This window comes from Brachycentrus maculatus, unplaced genomic scaffold (genome assembly GCF_059751285.1).
Source record: "Brachycentrus maculatus isolate JH-2025_06_01 unplaced genomic scaffold, ASM5975128v1 h1tg000576l, whole genome shotgun sequence".
Lineage (NCBI taxonomy): Eukaryota > Metazoa > Arthropoda > Insecta > Trichoptera > Brachycentridae > Brachycentrus > Brachycentrus maculatus.
Window position 1 is genome coordinate 69,936 of NW_028281316.1, and position 15,013 is coordinate 84,948.

The 15,013-nt window shown below is 31.7% G+C and overlaps 1 protein-coding gene across 1 annotated transcript in view; it reads left to right on the forward strand.

The window, feature by feature from the left end:
• Positions 1-3,226: 3,226 nt before the first annotated feature.
• LOC148301321 (immunoglobulin superfamily DCC subclass member 3-like) overlaps positions 3,227-15,013 on the forward strand; it is a gene marked incomplete at its 5' end in the record, with an annotated part of 48,626 nt that continues 36,839 nt past the window's right edge. The window contains 2 exons of the mRNA XM_088273436.1: positions 3,227-3,366; positions 14,845-14,974. Of these exons, the coding sequence (XP_088129562.1) occupies positions 3,227-3,366; positions 14,845-14,974 (270 nt within the window). The remainder of the gene's footprint in view (positions 3,367-14,844; positions 14,975-15,013) is intronic.

Consider the following 15,013-nt stretch of genomic DNA (forward strand, 5'->3'; position numbering starts at 1 on the left):
AACTAACCATCACGCCGCTTCCCCGCAGGGGTAGGCAGAGAGAATAGAGCGCCACACCATTCTGTCCTTGCAAACATTCTTCTCTTCCACGTTCATGCATCTCCTCATACATACATACTATATGTGACGCGTTTCGTCTTATTACGTCATTATCAAACACTGACAAAAAAAATTACAGAATGTCCTTCTGTACTAACAATAATTCCTATTAATAAATATTATTAGATCTAGGGTTACATATTATGGTTGGTAATGTGGATTTCTTTGAAAGAGTGATATAACATGTTACCCAAAAATTTTTTAATGGAACTCTACCAAACTGTCTGCAGTTACAATAAACACTGTAGTTTTCGAAACTAGTCGTATGTAATGAAATGAGACTCAATCAGTGGTATCAAACGAGTTTTTTTAAATAGTTACATATTTGGTTACGTGGTTTTGCCTATGGCCCGTAATCAGTATGCCGGCTACTCTGTCTCTATAATGGCACCGTACACATTATGCACGTAGCCATGTTTAGCAAATTAGAATTGCAGGGAATGTTCCGCTGTGGAATTACATAATCTACAAGACCGTCGAAACTTTTCAGACATTTTATTATGGAGCTCGTCAATCAGAAACCATTTCTGTAACCCCGCGTTTTCAGCCCCTAGACCAACTTTCAACCCTTTGATTACAAAATTACAATGATTTTTTTTGTAAAATAACTTTATACTGAAGCACTTGAAAAACAATTATTAATTAAAATTTTTTGAATGTTTTCCGCAGATACTTTGTGGCACATTTTATTATATCTTTATAAAAATAATTAATTTTGTTTTCACCACTTTTTATTCATACAATTCAACCTACCGGTTTCAACAACACATTGTCATCATCAGGGTTTATTTTAAATAAAAAAAACACAAAAACATTAAAATACTTTCAACAAAAACTTCCACACACTCCATAAAAATTTTAAATGTTTAAATTATTATTTTATTATTTGGAGTGCGTGGAAGTTTTTCTTGAAAGTATTTTAATGTTTTTGTTGTTTTTTTATTTAAAATAAACCCTGATAATGACAATGTATTGTCGAAACCGGTAGGTTGAATTGTATTAATAAAAAAAAATGGTGAAAACAAAATTAATTATTTTTTAAAGATATTAATTTAAATACTTTTGTGGAGGTCCTCACCAAAAAATTACTCTTCGGATATTGCACAAAAAATCCTTTAAATGCAAATCTGTTCTGTTTACTGTATTCTATCGAAATCTTAATTAAAGTTGTGACAAAACGTAGCCAATCCTGTGTTAAACCAATATGAAATAATTAAAACCCACCAAATCGTAACAATTTTACAAGCTAGAATTCCTGATTACTTAAAATCATTTATAATGGAATGTAACGTTTTGGTGACCACCTCCACACTTGTATTAAACCACTTACTGAGTTTTAATTCACACAACTATTAAGAAACTTTTGACGTTTTCATCGACAGGCAATAACAAAAAATAACGAGCACAAAATCATTCAGGTAGCTATATGTAGAGGTGGGTGGGGTTGTAACTAATGAAGGAGACTTTGTTTTCGTAATCACTTGTCGATGAAAACATCTGTAGTTTTCGAAAGTAACAGTATTGAGAAGCGGTTTGCTGGAAAAACGACATTATAATTAAGTTATAATAAAATATTTAAAGTGATTTTAAAACAAAGTTACATTTAATTATAAAATGGAAAATCACAATGTAGAAAATAACTTCAAATATAAATTATTTATATAAATATATATATATATATATATATATATATATATATATATATATATATATATATATATATATATATATATATATATATATAATATATATATATATATATATATAATATATATATATATATATATATATATATATATATATATATATATATATATATATATATATATATATAAATATATATATATATATTATATATATATATATATATATATATATAATATACATATATATATATATATATATATATATATATATATATATATATATAAATATATATATATATATATATATATATATATATATATATATATATATATATATATATATATATATATATATATATATATATATATATATATATATATATATATATATATATATATATATATATATATATATATATATATATATATATATATATATATAATATAATTATTGCTTAGCATTAAATTTGTTTAGCTGTAACTACAATACGTATGTGATGCACATGCGATGAGTTATTCAATAGATTTGGAGGTGTTGAAAAATATTTTTATGTAATTATTTGATGTGTTTAGACAGCAATCTCTGATTTGTATGAGATACATTGTATTTTATAGATATCTTTGCAGAGATTTTTTGATAAGCCGATATTCCTTCAAAACACGTCTTAAATCTGGGAATAGGAAAGTTTTGGGACTGTCTAGGATCAATGTCAAAACTTCACCTAAACCAAACCAAAACTCTTGATCGTTCTATTCAGACTTAGCATTTCAGTTCAATATTTTGTTGGTTAGGAAATCGATACTTTCTTATATTTTTACAATATTTTTTAATTAAGTTTTATTAAGTAAATACCACTATTGATTAAAATCTATTGTGGTACGAGTATAAATGCATTTCATATTAGTTTTAAACACCGAAAAGATGCGGAATGCATCGAAACACGTGTCATAAATTAAAAAGGATATTTTATTTATTGTTTTGGCATTAACTTTGTGGTAAGACATGTTACAATGATTAAAGAAAACACTTGTTTTTATACCACTTGAGTTATATTAAAGACTACTAGTTTCAGAAGCTAAACTTCCATCAATCAGGTCTAAATAACAGTTATTATTCAGACCTGAATGAAGGAAGTTTAGCGTCTGAAACTAGTAGTCTTTAATAAAACTCAAGAGGTATAAAAACAAATGTTTTCATTAATCATTGTAAGAAAGAATAAATATTACCAAGAAATGTGAAATATCTTTAAATGTAACCTGGAGTTTGTACAAAAAATCAAGTTGCGGGCTACTATGTAATTACTGGTCCTTGAACTTATTTTTTTGAACCACAATATTTTTATCGTGTCCAAGTTTCTGAAGGATATTGAATGACTTATTTCACCAGGTTGACTGTTATATAAACAATTAAACCTTCCTTATAAAAGCTTTACCTATTTTTTGTGTTCCCTAAAATAACCGCACCTCTTCCTTTGTTCCAGATCCTCCCAGATTCGCAATTAGCCGGGTTCCTGGCTTTGGATTTCCGCTATCGGAAGGCACCCCCATTTCCTTGAGATGTGAAGTTGACAGCAACCCTCCGGCCACCCCTCGCTGGTACAAGGACGAAGCAGAGCCCCCGGTGAGTACAATAAATACATAAATACATATCGATTCCTATGTATATCGATAAATCCTTACCGATGGAGACGCCTGGACAATTAAGGACAAAGAAAATATGAGGAATATATTGCTATGCTACATATATATATGAATATCTTTTCCAGTTCCTTCTTCTCCTTCTTGCTAAATCTATTATTTTATATGTCATTATTTTATATGTCATTATTTTTTATGTCATTATATGTGATTATGTCATTATTTTATATGTCCGCCTCCGTAGTGTAATGGTCAGCACGCTCGGCTACCGTTCTGGAGGTCCCGGGTTCGATTCCCAGGGGGGTCAAATAAATATTTGTGATATTTCACTGTAATATTTATTCAATATTACCCTGGACTGGTACCTGAAGCGGAGGGCTGATCACCTTTCCTTCATGTGTAAACGATCAAGATAACACTGCGTTTATATGACGCAGTGCCCTATGCACCATTGGGGTGCGGATAAGGGTTTTATTATTATTATTATATAATACCCATAAATGTGGAATTGTTTTATTGGTTTTTTTTTAACGTAACTATTTTTTGTTAATGTAATGTTTATTATCGTTAATGTAACTTTTGTTTTTTATATCATTTTTTTATATGTAAGCTGTGCGATTCCCGAATAAATAAAATAAAAAATAAAATTCGAATAATAATTTTTAAAAAAAACTTATCTTCGAGATTCCAAAATGATTTTGAAACTCCAAAATGTAATACTGAACAATTTCAACAAAACTCTATATACTAAGGAATCAAATACTTCAATAAACTCCCTAAAGAAATATAAAAATAAGAAGATATCAATATACAAAAGAAAAGAAAAAGACTATTTTACCATTGATCAAATAAAACAATAAACCTTGCGTCTAAGTCCCTCTCCAAGCACAAGAGCTCAGTCTCTTTCTTGAGAGGCACAGCAAAACTAAAATTATAAGTTTGCCATATCGCTCACTCCTTTCATGAACGTAATAAATCAAAAAACTAGATTTTTCAGGAGAACGTTTTTGAAGTTTAAAAATATAACACAATGTATTAAAAATAAATATCAAGCCACTTATTGAACTTTTTACTATGCAACAGATCTTTTTAGGTAAAGCCTGAAGATTTTTCTCCATTTGAATATTTGGTATGTTTAAAAAAATAATTAAACAATGCCTTTTCTTCAAAATGCAAAAACAACATTTTCTGCCCTGTAGCGGGTAAATATTAAGTTAAAAATATGCCGCTTTTTATGTACATTTTCTGGGCATTCCGAAAACACGCACAACTGAAAATTGACGATTTTTGATAAATGCCGTTGTTGAAAGGAGTGAGCGAAATATTTATCTTTTTTTTAAAACAGTTAATATTTTACTTTTTTATTTATTTATTTAATATAGTTACATTTTTAAATACAACATAATACAATTTCAAAACATTTATACATATGGCAAACTTATAGTTTTAGATTCGCTGTGCCTCTCCAAAAAAGAGACTGAGCTCTTGTGCTTGGAGAGGGACTTACATTCAAGGTTTAATGTTTTATATATTTAATGGTATAATACTATTTTTTTCATTTTTTTTTCAAGATTTATACGTAATGGGCATTAATTTTTTTTCTTTTTATCTTCTTTTTTTTAAATTTCTTTAGGGAGTTTAAATAATGTTATAATATCATAATACCATCAGGCAATTAAAGGGTCAACCTTCTTTCACTCCACTTTTCAGCTAAGCGCTCGAGAATAGCACCCACACATTGGTTATTTAACAATATCTGTGTACTGCCTCGCCCGGGAGTGATGGATGAGTGTATTTGAAGCCTTCTAGAACAAATGACGATCGCGTTACGTGCTACGTCACGTGAATTCACCATTACGGCGCCGGAACACGTGTTCGGCTGTCTGTACACGTGTTTGGCAGTGCACACGTACGGCGGGGGGGGGGGGGTGGATTGATGGAAGCGATGATGATATCCGCGATGTGAAATATGACGATGAATTGATGAAGTTATACATAATAGAGTATTATAATTCACAACGTTTTGAGTGTGTCCAAATACTTGTTCACAAATCTGGATTATCTCCAATTATAGTAATTATTTTCATATTATTTTTTTGATATATCATCAAAGATGAAGAAGAATATGGAAGTCTGGGCATTTGCGGGGCTGACGACCGTCATAGGCTGATTTAAGTGATCACTTTACACACGTGTAACATTCAACAATTCTACCCATTATTGACAACCACACTACTGAAATTCTTGGAAGTTCCATATACATATATGAACCGATTTCGAGCCGACGTTCTTGAATCACTAGAACTTCACTAGAGACATCTATTGCTAAGATGAAAAGAAGCTTTATTATTGAGCAGAAACTCTTTTATTAGTATGTAAGGTCCGAATCCTGGATTATAATCACATATGTACATGAGAAACGCCGGAAATTATAATTTTTATTTTTATTATTTTCAAGCTTATAATTTGACCAGTTAATTTATTTACAACATTTTGAGTGTGTCCAAATACTTGTTCACATATATCTTTATTATCTCCAATTATAGGAGTTATTTTCATATTATTTTTTTTTGACATCTGCCCCGTAAATGCCCAGACTTCCATATTCTTCTTCGTCTTTGATGAGATGTCAAAAAAAAATACTCAATATAGATAAAGAAGAATATGGTCTGGATATTTTTACTAATTCTGAGTGCGTAAAATAGCTATAAAAATTTATAAAATAAATCCATATATAATTGGAGATAGACCAGATTTGTGAACAAGTATATGGACACACTAAAAATAATAAGGATTTTTAATAAGTAACATAATGTTATACCCGTGTATAAAGCTTCCATATTCTTTTATACAAAAGCAAAAGATATGTATATATTCCCAGTTTAGACACGTTTAATAGTAGTATACATTAAAACCTCTATCTATCGTTTTTAAAGGGACCTATTAAAATAAACTATGAATGCGGGAAAACAATGAATGCGCGATTTAAGAGGTCGATACGCAAATAGATACGACCGAGTAAAGATACCGTCCTCCCAATCTGCATAACCATTCGTAGGCTAAAATTCTAAGAAGAATACATGTTTCAGATGCAAATGTATTTATTTAAAAAAATACAAACCTGAAAGAATTTTCAAAAATACTTATTGTTTTTAACTGTTTTATTTTCGTAAGTCAATAGTATATTTTCGGCTTTGCAAATAGTATTTTTTTCAGCATCGGTTATTGAATGTGCGTTGTAGAAAGTTTTCTTTCAAAGAGCGTGCACGCTTCTGGAAATGCAGGTACAGGCAGCGGCTCTTTTTCATCAATATCGACCTCTCCTGCTATCGGTTACACAATCTTTTGATAGTTTATATCCCATACGTTGCCGTCGAATGTAAGAAAATTGGAAATAATGTTAAAAAAAACAGAAAAAATGTATCAAATATGCAGCTTAATTCGAACGATAAATGCGGTAAATGGTGATAGAGAAACGATCGATGCGGTTTAGTTTAGTGTGAAATTAAGTCGGGATAGAAGAAATAAATGACACATCCGGGAAATTGATTATTCAAGGAACGATAGATAGAGGTTCCACTGTATATTGATTTATCATGCATAGGTTGAAAATCCATATTGTAGTAAATTAATTGTCAAAAAATTCATAAATATAAGAATATCAAAAGGACGGCAGCTGTTAGTAATGTAACAGGGACAATTTGGGATTTGCCTGCAGCAGAATACTCCCGAGATATTCTCATTACTCTGTTAATCCTCTGTAATCAGTTAGCTCTGATAGTAATGAGGTCGTGACGTAATACATACTGATGCTGGTGCCTCGGTATAACGAGCCTCCAACTATTAATTGAATGAAATGTCGGAACTCGAAAATATGGAGTAATTCAACCATAAATATCCAATTAGGTAGAGATTTCTACGTCGTCATTACTTTTATCGAAATTCCTTAATTGGAGTTCAGGATCCACAGATGAATATTTATACAACATTTTGAGTGTGTCCAAATACTTGTTCACAAAATCTGGATTATCTCCAATTACAGGAGTTATTTTCATATTATTTTTTGACATCTCATCAAAGATGAAGAAGAATATGGAAGTCTGGGCATTTACGGGGCTTACGACCGTCATAGGCTGGTTTGAGTGATCACTTTACACACGTGTAACATTCACCAATTCTACCCATTATTGACAACCACACTACTCAAATTCTTGGAAGTTCTATATATATGAACCAATTTAGAAACCTTGTTCATGAATCACTAAAACTTCACTAGAGACATCTATTGGTGAGATGTTACACGTGTGTAAAGTGATCACTCAAACCAGCCTATGACGATCGTAAGCCCCGTAAATGCCCAGACTTCCATATTCTTCTTCATCTTTGATGAGATGTCAAAAAATAATATGAATATTTATACATTTTTTATCATTGTATTTTTGTATTTTTTTCCCCAGTAGTGAAGTGGTGTTTGTTCACCTCCGTGGTATAATGGTCTGCATGTTTAGCTACTGTAACGACTAATGGTACTGCAACACTGATGAGGAAGACGGAAACGCACAAATGAAGATAATTATTTATTTATCGAAAATTATTAAAGTTATAAGGGCGAGAAGAACAAAGCGACGCCAATAGACAAAGAGCGAGCGCGACGTATATACGTTTGAATTTTAATCTTATCTGAGTACACAAAAATTTGCCCTCCACCTTTTCTATACGATTTTAAAGGAGTAACATGTGGTGGGGACAATATTATAAACAAATAAAGTCGATGAACTGCGTCTCTTTGTTCATCCCGCATACATTTATGAATACAATTTTTAAACACAAATTCTTATAAAAAATACACAAATTTGTAAGGAACAGCTACCGTGTTGGAAGTCCCAGGTTCGATACCCAGGGGGATTGGGAATAAATATTAGTGATTTTACACTCTTATATTTATTTAATATTACTCTGGACTGGCTCCTGAGGCGCAGGAGTGATCACCTTGCCTTCGTATAGTTAACAATCAATACAACATTGCGTCAATACGATGCAGTGCCTCGTCTAAGGAGTATATTGAAATCTGGATATTTACAGGGCTTATGACCTGTCATAGGCTGTTTGAGTGATCACTTTAAACACGTCCAACATTCCACCCATGATTGACAACCACACTACTCAAATTGTTGTAATTCCTAAATATGTGATCAATTTCTTTTCCCAGTACATATGAGTTAAGATTTTTTTTATTTATCAGAAACCCTTTTATTACATAGAATATGTGCATGATCGATATAAACGTTGGTTTAAACTGTCGTTTAAAAATAAAAATTTTCTCAAACCAATCACACGCAAAGCGTCATTAGATGTAAGATAAAGTAGAAGTTTCAAATTTTTGAGTTGTATAGTTGTCAATCATGGGTAGATTGGTGGATGTTACACATATCGCTCACTCCTTTCAAGAACGTCATAAATCAAAAATCGTCAATTTTCAGTTGTGCGTGTTTTCGGAATGCCCAGAAAATGTACAATATCCCAGCAAAAGCGGCATATTTTTAGCTTAATATTTACCCGCTACAGGGCAGAATGTGTTGTTTTTTGCATTTTGAGGAAAAGGTATTGTTTAATTCTTTTTTTAAATAAACTAAATATTTTTCAAATGGAGAAAAAACCTTCAGGTTTTACCTAAAAAGATCTGTTGCACAGTAAAAAGTTCAATAAGTGACTTGATATTTATTTTTAATATATTGTATTATATTTTTAAACTTTAAAACGTTCTCCTGAAAAATCTAGTTTTTTGATTTGTGACGTTCTTGAAAGGAGTGAGCGATATATAAAGTGATCACTTAACCAGCCTATAACAGTTCATAAGCCCTGTAAATACTTGCACTCTTACATTATTCTTCATCATGCTGAGATGTCAAAATGAAGTAAAATATAATTTACAGGATTAAAATAAACAAATAAAATACATGGAAATTGAAAACAGGATTCAGGCAGCTAAGGGTTGAAAAGAAGTCGTTTTTAAATTGCTTTTTACTGAAATGTTTTCCATCAAAACACAACGGTTTTCATTTTACGACTCGTTTATCTGGTGCAACATAGAGCTTAAATTGCTTTGCACTTCATCTTGCCCCGGCATCGAGTTGTTGATTTAATCTGCCGAGACGCCGCGAGGAAATGTAACCCTTAATGAAAAGCTTCCCCGAGAGGACTGTCTTAGTACTAGCGAAATTACCATTTAAACTGCAGAGCGACATCAAACGATACACAAAGTATTATATTATTTGTATCTTGTTACATTTAGACATCTCAACATAGATGAAGAAGAATATGGAATATTTTGTATATTAAAATCATTGATAAGTTTGTGGTATGGTAATCCTTATAATTCATCGTTTACTGTAATACCACTTTTATGATACTGTAATAAAACAAAAATTAAAATGAAAATGATATTTTTTGGCGTTTCTCGTGTGTGATTATAATTCAGAATTCGGATCTCTCATACTAATAAAATAGTTTCTGCTCAATAATAAAGCTTCTTTTCATTTCACCAATAGATGTCTCTAGTGAAGTTCTAGTGATTCAAGAACAATGTTTCAAAATTGGTTCATATATAATTTACAGAATTTCCAAGAATTTGAGTAGTGTGGCTGTCAACCATGGGTAGAATTGGTGAATGTTATACGTGTGTAAAGTTATCACTTAAACCAGCCCATGACGGTCGTAAGCCCCGTAATTGCCAAGACTTCCATATTCTTCTTCATCTATGTTGAGACATCAAAAAATAATACCGGTAACTAAATATGAAACATAGGTATGAGTTCCGAAAATTTGAGAAGTGTGGTTGTCAATCATGGGTAGAACAGTAAATGTTACACGTGCGCAAAGCCCTGTAACTACTAAATTTAAAAAAAATTACTTTAATTTCCTTAGTTTTTTATATCCATGCTTCATATTTCAAAACTACCTCTAAATAAGTCAGAACGATCTCAAATATTCAGATTGAACAACAAACTAGACAAAAACATCGAAATCTTCTAGCAGACAACCATGATACACGATTTACACACAACGAAGGTTTGATAGTCCCAAGAATTAACAATTAATATGGGAGTCAAACACAGCAACTAAACTCTACTGACAAGACACACAACACAAGGTGTGTCTCTGCAAAAAAATATTTATAATTGTTCTTTTAAATAAATGTTTACAATATAATATGTAAATAATAAAAAAGGTGAAATATGCAAATCATCTCGGATTTCCTCCCAGATTTCTTGTGTCCAATCGTCAGCTCCCGAATCGACCATTCCCGTATCAGTGGCTCGTCACACACAAAGGAGGAGATGGTCGCAGTTTTGATATTTTTATTTGCCCATCCCGAGTTTGGTGCAGACACTCTGCCGGGGAATTTGGACGCGAGCCAACTACTGGCTAGGAAATTGTCTGATGTCCAAAACGAACAGTGTAACAATGGAAAATACAAAAGCTAGAGTTAAATAGGGGAGTTTGATAAAGAAGAATATTATTTGCGCGTAGAATCGGCGGCAGCAGTCTCCCAACTCGCGATTGTTAAATGAGGTAGCAAAATGTCGCGAAAACTGCAGAAATTAGTCTGGAAACGAAAAAACGTAACTAAAAATTTGGAAAATATTTAAAATATATTTGTTTTTTGTTAAAGTTACGAAGTTCTACGCAATATATTATAAGGCTAAATCTCAACATATATCGCTCACTCCTTTCAAGAACGTCATAAATAATAAAAAACTTGACTTTTCAGGAGAACGTTTTAAAAGTTTAAAAATAGAATACAATGTATTAAAAATAAATATCAAGCCACGTATTGAATTTTTTACTGTGCAACAGACCTTTTAAGGTAAAACCTGAATGTTTTTTCTCCATTTGAAAAATAGTTAGAATATTTAAAAAAATAACTCAACAATACATTTTCTTAAAAATGCAAAAATATTAAGTTAAAAATATGTATCTTTTGCTGGGATAAAGATCATTTTCTGGGCATTCCAAAAACATGCACAACTGAATTTTGACGATTTTTGATTTATGACGTTCTTGAAAGGAGTGAGCGATATGCAAATGCAATGTTGTCTTGATCGTTAACACGTAAAAGAAAGGTGATCTTGATGACAGCCCTCCGCTTCAGGTACAAGTCCAGGGTTGTATTAAATAAGTATTGTGAAAAAATCACTTATATTTATTTGACCTCATGTGAATCAAATGAGTGAAGAAAGAAGAGTAGAAGAAATTAATGAAGCGAATGTAATTGGAAATATAAGCAGAGAAAGATCCAAGAAAACTTGGCATGATCAAGTAATTCAAGTACCTACTTCACAGTGATTATGTCAGGAGTCGGAACAATCGGCGGGTATGTGTGAGAAGATGCATGAATTTGTAAGTGGCGAAAATTTATTGCTAAGACGAATTGGTATGACATTCTATAAAACAATTTTATAATAGAATATATTCTAGGCCTACTGTAATGATATTGATCATTTTTCTCTGTGTATCTTTCCTACATAGTTTTGCCACACATTCGTCTCAGAGATCGCATTTCGTGATTTGTTTCATATTAAAAAGGGTTTGCTCGCCAAAAAATGTTAAAGAACCGCTGTAATATAATATAAAATATGCAGAGAGTTTTAAAACCACTGTGTTCCGTTTATGCTGGCATTGTTTTGGCGACAAATTGCGATTTTTCGGTAATTCGTTTTCGAGTTTTCGTCTAGATCGCAAGAGAGGTATCGCCTGCTCCAATTTCGGTAGAGGAGATTGCCGGCTTTTGATCTGTTGACCTCGTCGATAGTGCAGATTGAATCTGGCGAGGATATTTGAAATAACTTTTTGTTAGAAACAAAAATACAAGTTTTTCCGCAACAATAGAATATGCCAAGATATTTCTGGTGTTTTTAAATGATACTGAATGGGAGATGCATCATCAAACCGGTTGCATTAATCAAGAATGCATTTCAATAAAGTACATCTATCAAGATTCTATTCATGGCATTCAGGATATTGATGAATGTCTGTTGTAAATTTCATTTTGAACCATTTTTTCATTTATTTTATATTTGAAGCAATAACGTTGTGATTTTCCATTTTATAATTGAAATATAGCTTTGTTTTAAAATCACTAGACAAGGTAGAAAGTGATTTAATCAAAGTCCAGGTGTAATTATTTTATTGTAAAACCTTTTTACTGTAAATTGTTTTTGGATCTTTTGTATGTAATGTATATAATCTAATAATAAAAAAAAATAATTAAAAAAATAATAAAACCCTTATCCACACCCCAATGGTGCATAGGGCACTGCATTATAAAAACACAGTGTTATCTTGATCGTTAACACACGAAGGAAAGGTGATCAGCCCTCCGCTTCAGGTACCAGTCCATGGTAATATTGAATAAATATTAGAGTGAAAAAATCACTTATATTTATTTGACCCCGCCTGGGAATCGAACCCGGGACCTCCAGAACGGTAGCCGAGCGTGCTGACCATTACCCTACGGAGGCGGACAGGCTACCCTATAATTAAAAATACAAATAAAAAAAAAGAATGTATTAACATGCAAGTATTTCGGCTCATCACAGGCCATGCCCATAGAGCCGTAATACATATAGTAAAAAAAATATGTATCTATGAAATAAATAAATAAATAAAATAAATATTCCCCCCCCCCCCAGGTAATGTCCGCCTCCGTGGTGTAATGGTCAGTACGTTCGGCTACCATACTGGAGGTCCCGGGTTCGATTCCCAGGGGGTCAAGTAAACATAAGTGATTTTTTCACTCTTATATTTATTCAATATTACCTTGGACTGGTACCGGAAGCGGAGGGCTGATCCCCTTTCCTTCATGTCTTAACGATCAAGATAACATCAAGATGCAGTGCCCTATGCACCATTTGGGTGCGGATAAGGGTTTTATTATTATTTTTTTAAAGAAAAATTAAATTGCGAGCCATCGAATATTCCATCTTATCTTAGAATATAAATATCGTAGTCGTACAGGAGAAAGTGACCAACTGACAAAACGTAAAATATTTATTGACTTGGCGTTTAATTTGTAGAACTCCATTTTAATTTTTGTATTAATTTTAAAAAAATCTGTGTTTGATTTAAAATTAATACATAAAACGTAAAATGTTCAGGAGGCCCATTCAAATCAATTTTGCTTGGCAAGAAAATAAACATCAATGCCGTTAGTCATTTTTAACAAGTCAATATATTATACTTCCAAGTTTAAAATCCTTTGGGAATTTTTCAGGGCAATATTAAGCTAGTAAGATATTAAATAGTCAATGATAACGTTTTTGTAAAAAATGCACTTGGTCACTTTCTCCTGTATGACTACGATATATTCCACTGTATATTTCGTTCAAAAGGATTTAAATACATAAAGAAATCCTTATATTTTTTACGTCCTTTCAAATCGTTTTATCGTGTTTTTTTTCTGAAAATCGGTCCAAACGCAGATAAGTAATGGCCATCGGAAAAGAACTAGAAATATTTCAGCGGAGAAAAATGAAATTATGACCACCAGGAACGAATATTAGGAACCCTTTTTTTCAATAATCTTCTGAAAATATCAAATAAATTACAGATTACGGGTCCCTCTTTCAATACTTCAAATAAATTTCCTGTTCGAAAGTAAAAGATCAAAAGGCTCCGAAATACAGCCTCCGTAGTAGAGCTTATAACGTGGAAATCCTTATATATTGGGAAAATTTTAAACCTATTTCCGTTTTATATGGTAGATCCTTAGAATAAAAAGCTCTTAGATATAATATATTTTCATTAATTTATTCGGCAGTCACTTTGGGGTCATATATACTTTATAAAATTAAAGAACTTTTAACCACTTTTTTATTGTTAGTACACTTTGACGTACCGGTTTTGACAAGAACCTTGTCATCATCAGTTTAAAATAAAAAGTTTAAAGTTAAAAGTGGTAACAACAAAGTTCTTTAATTTTAGAAAGCTTATTAAATTTGCCACAAAGTATCTGCGAAAAACATTCAAGAAATCATATATACTTATACATTTTTATAAAAAAATTACTTTTCAATTACCGCCATTTATTCAAACATATTGTGATTATAAATTTAAATCGTTGAATTAAATATGTGTGTGTGTGTGTATATATATACATATATATACAGGAGAAAGTGACCAAGTGCATTTTTTTACAAAAACGTGATCATTGACTATTTGATATCTTACTAGCTTAATATTGCCCTAAAAAAATCCCAAAGGATTTCAAACTTGGTAGTATAATATATTGACTTGTTGAAAATGACCAACTGCATTGATGTGTATTTTCTTGCCAAGCAAAATTGACTTAAATGGCCCTCCTGAACATTTTACGTTTTGTTAGTTGGTCACATTCTCCTGTACGACTACGACATGTGTGGTTAAGGAGCTGTGTTGTAATTTTGAACAATGATTGTTCCAGGTACCCCAGACGGACGACGGATTCCTGAATTTCACGTCCCTGAAACGGGAACACTCGGGATGGTACAAGTGCACAGCTAACCACAGCCTTGGAGTCTTCTCATCCATTGGATACTTCTTGAATGTCCGATGTAAGTGTTTCTGTTTCAGCCATATATGAAAAAAAATAC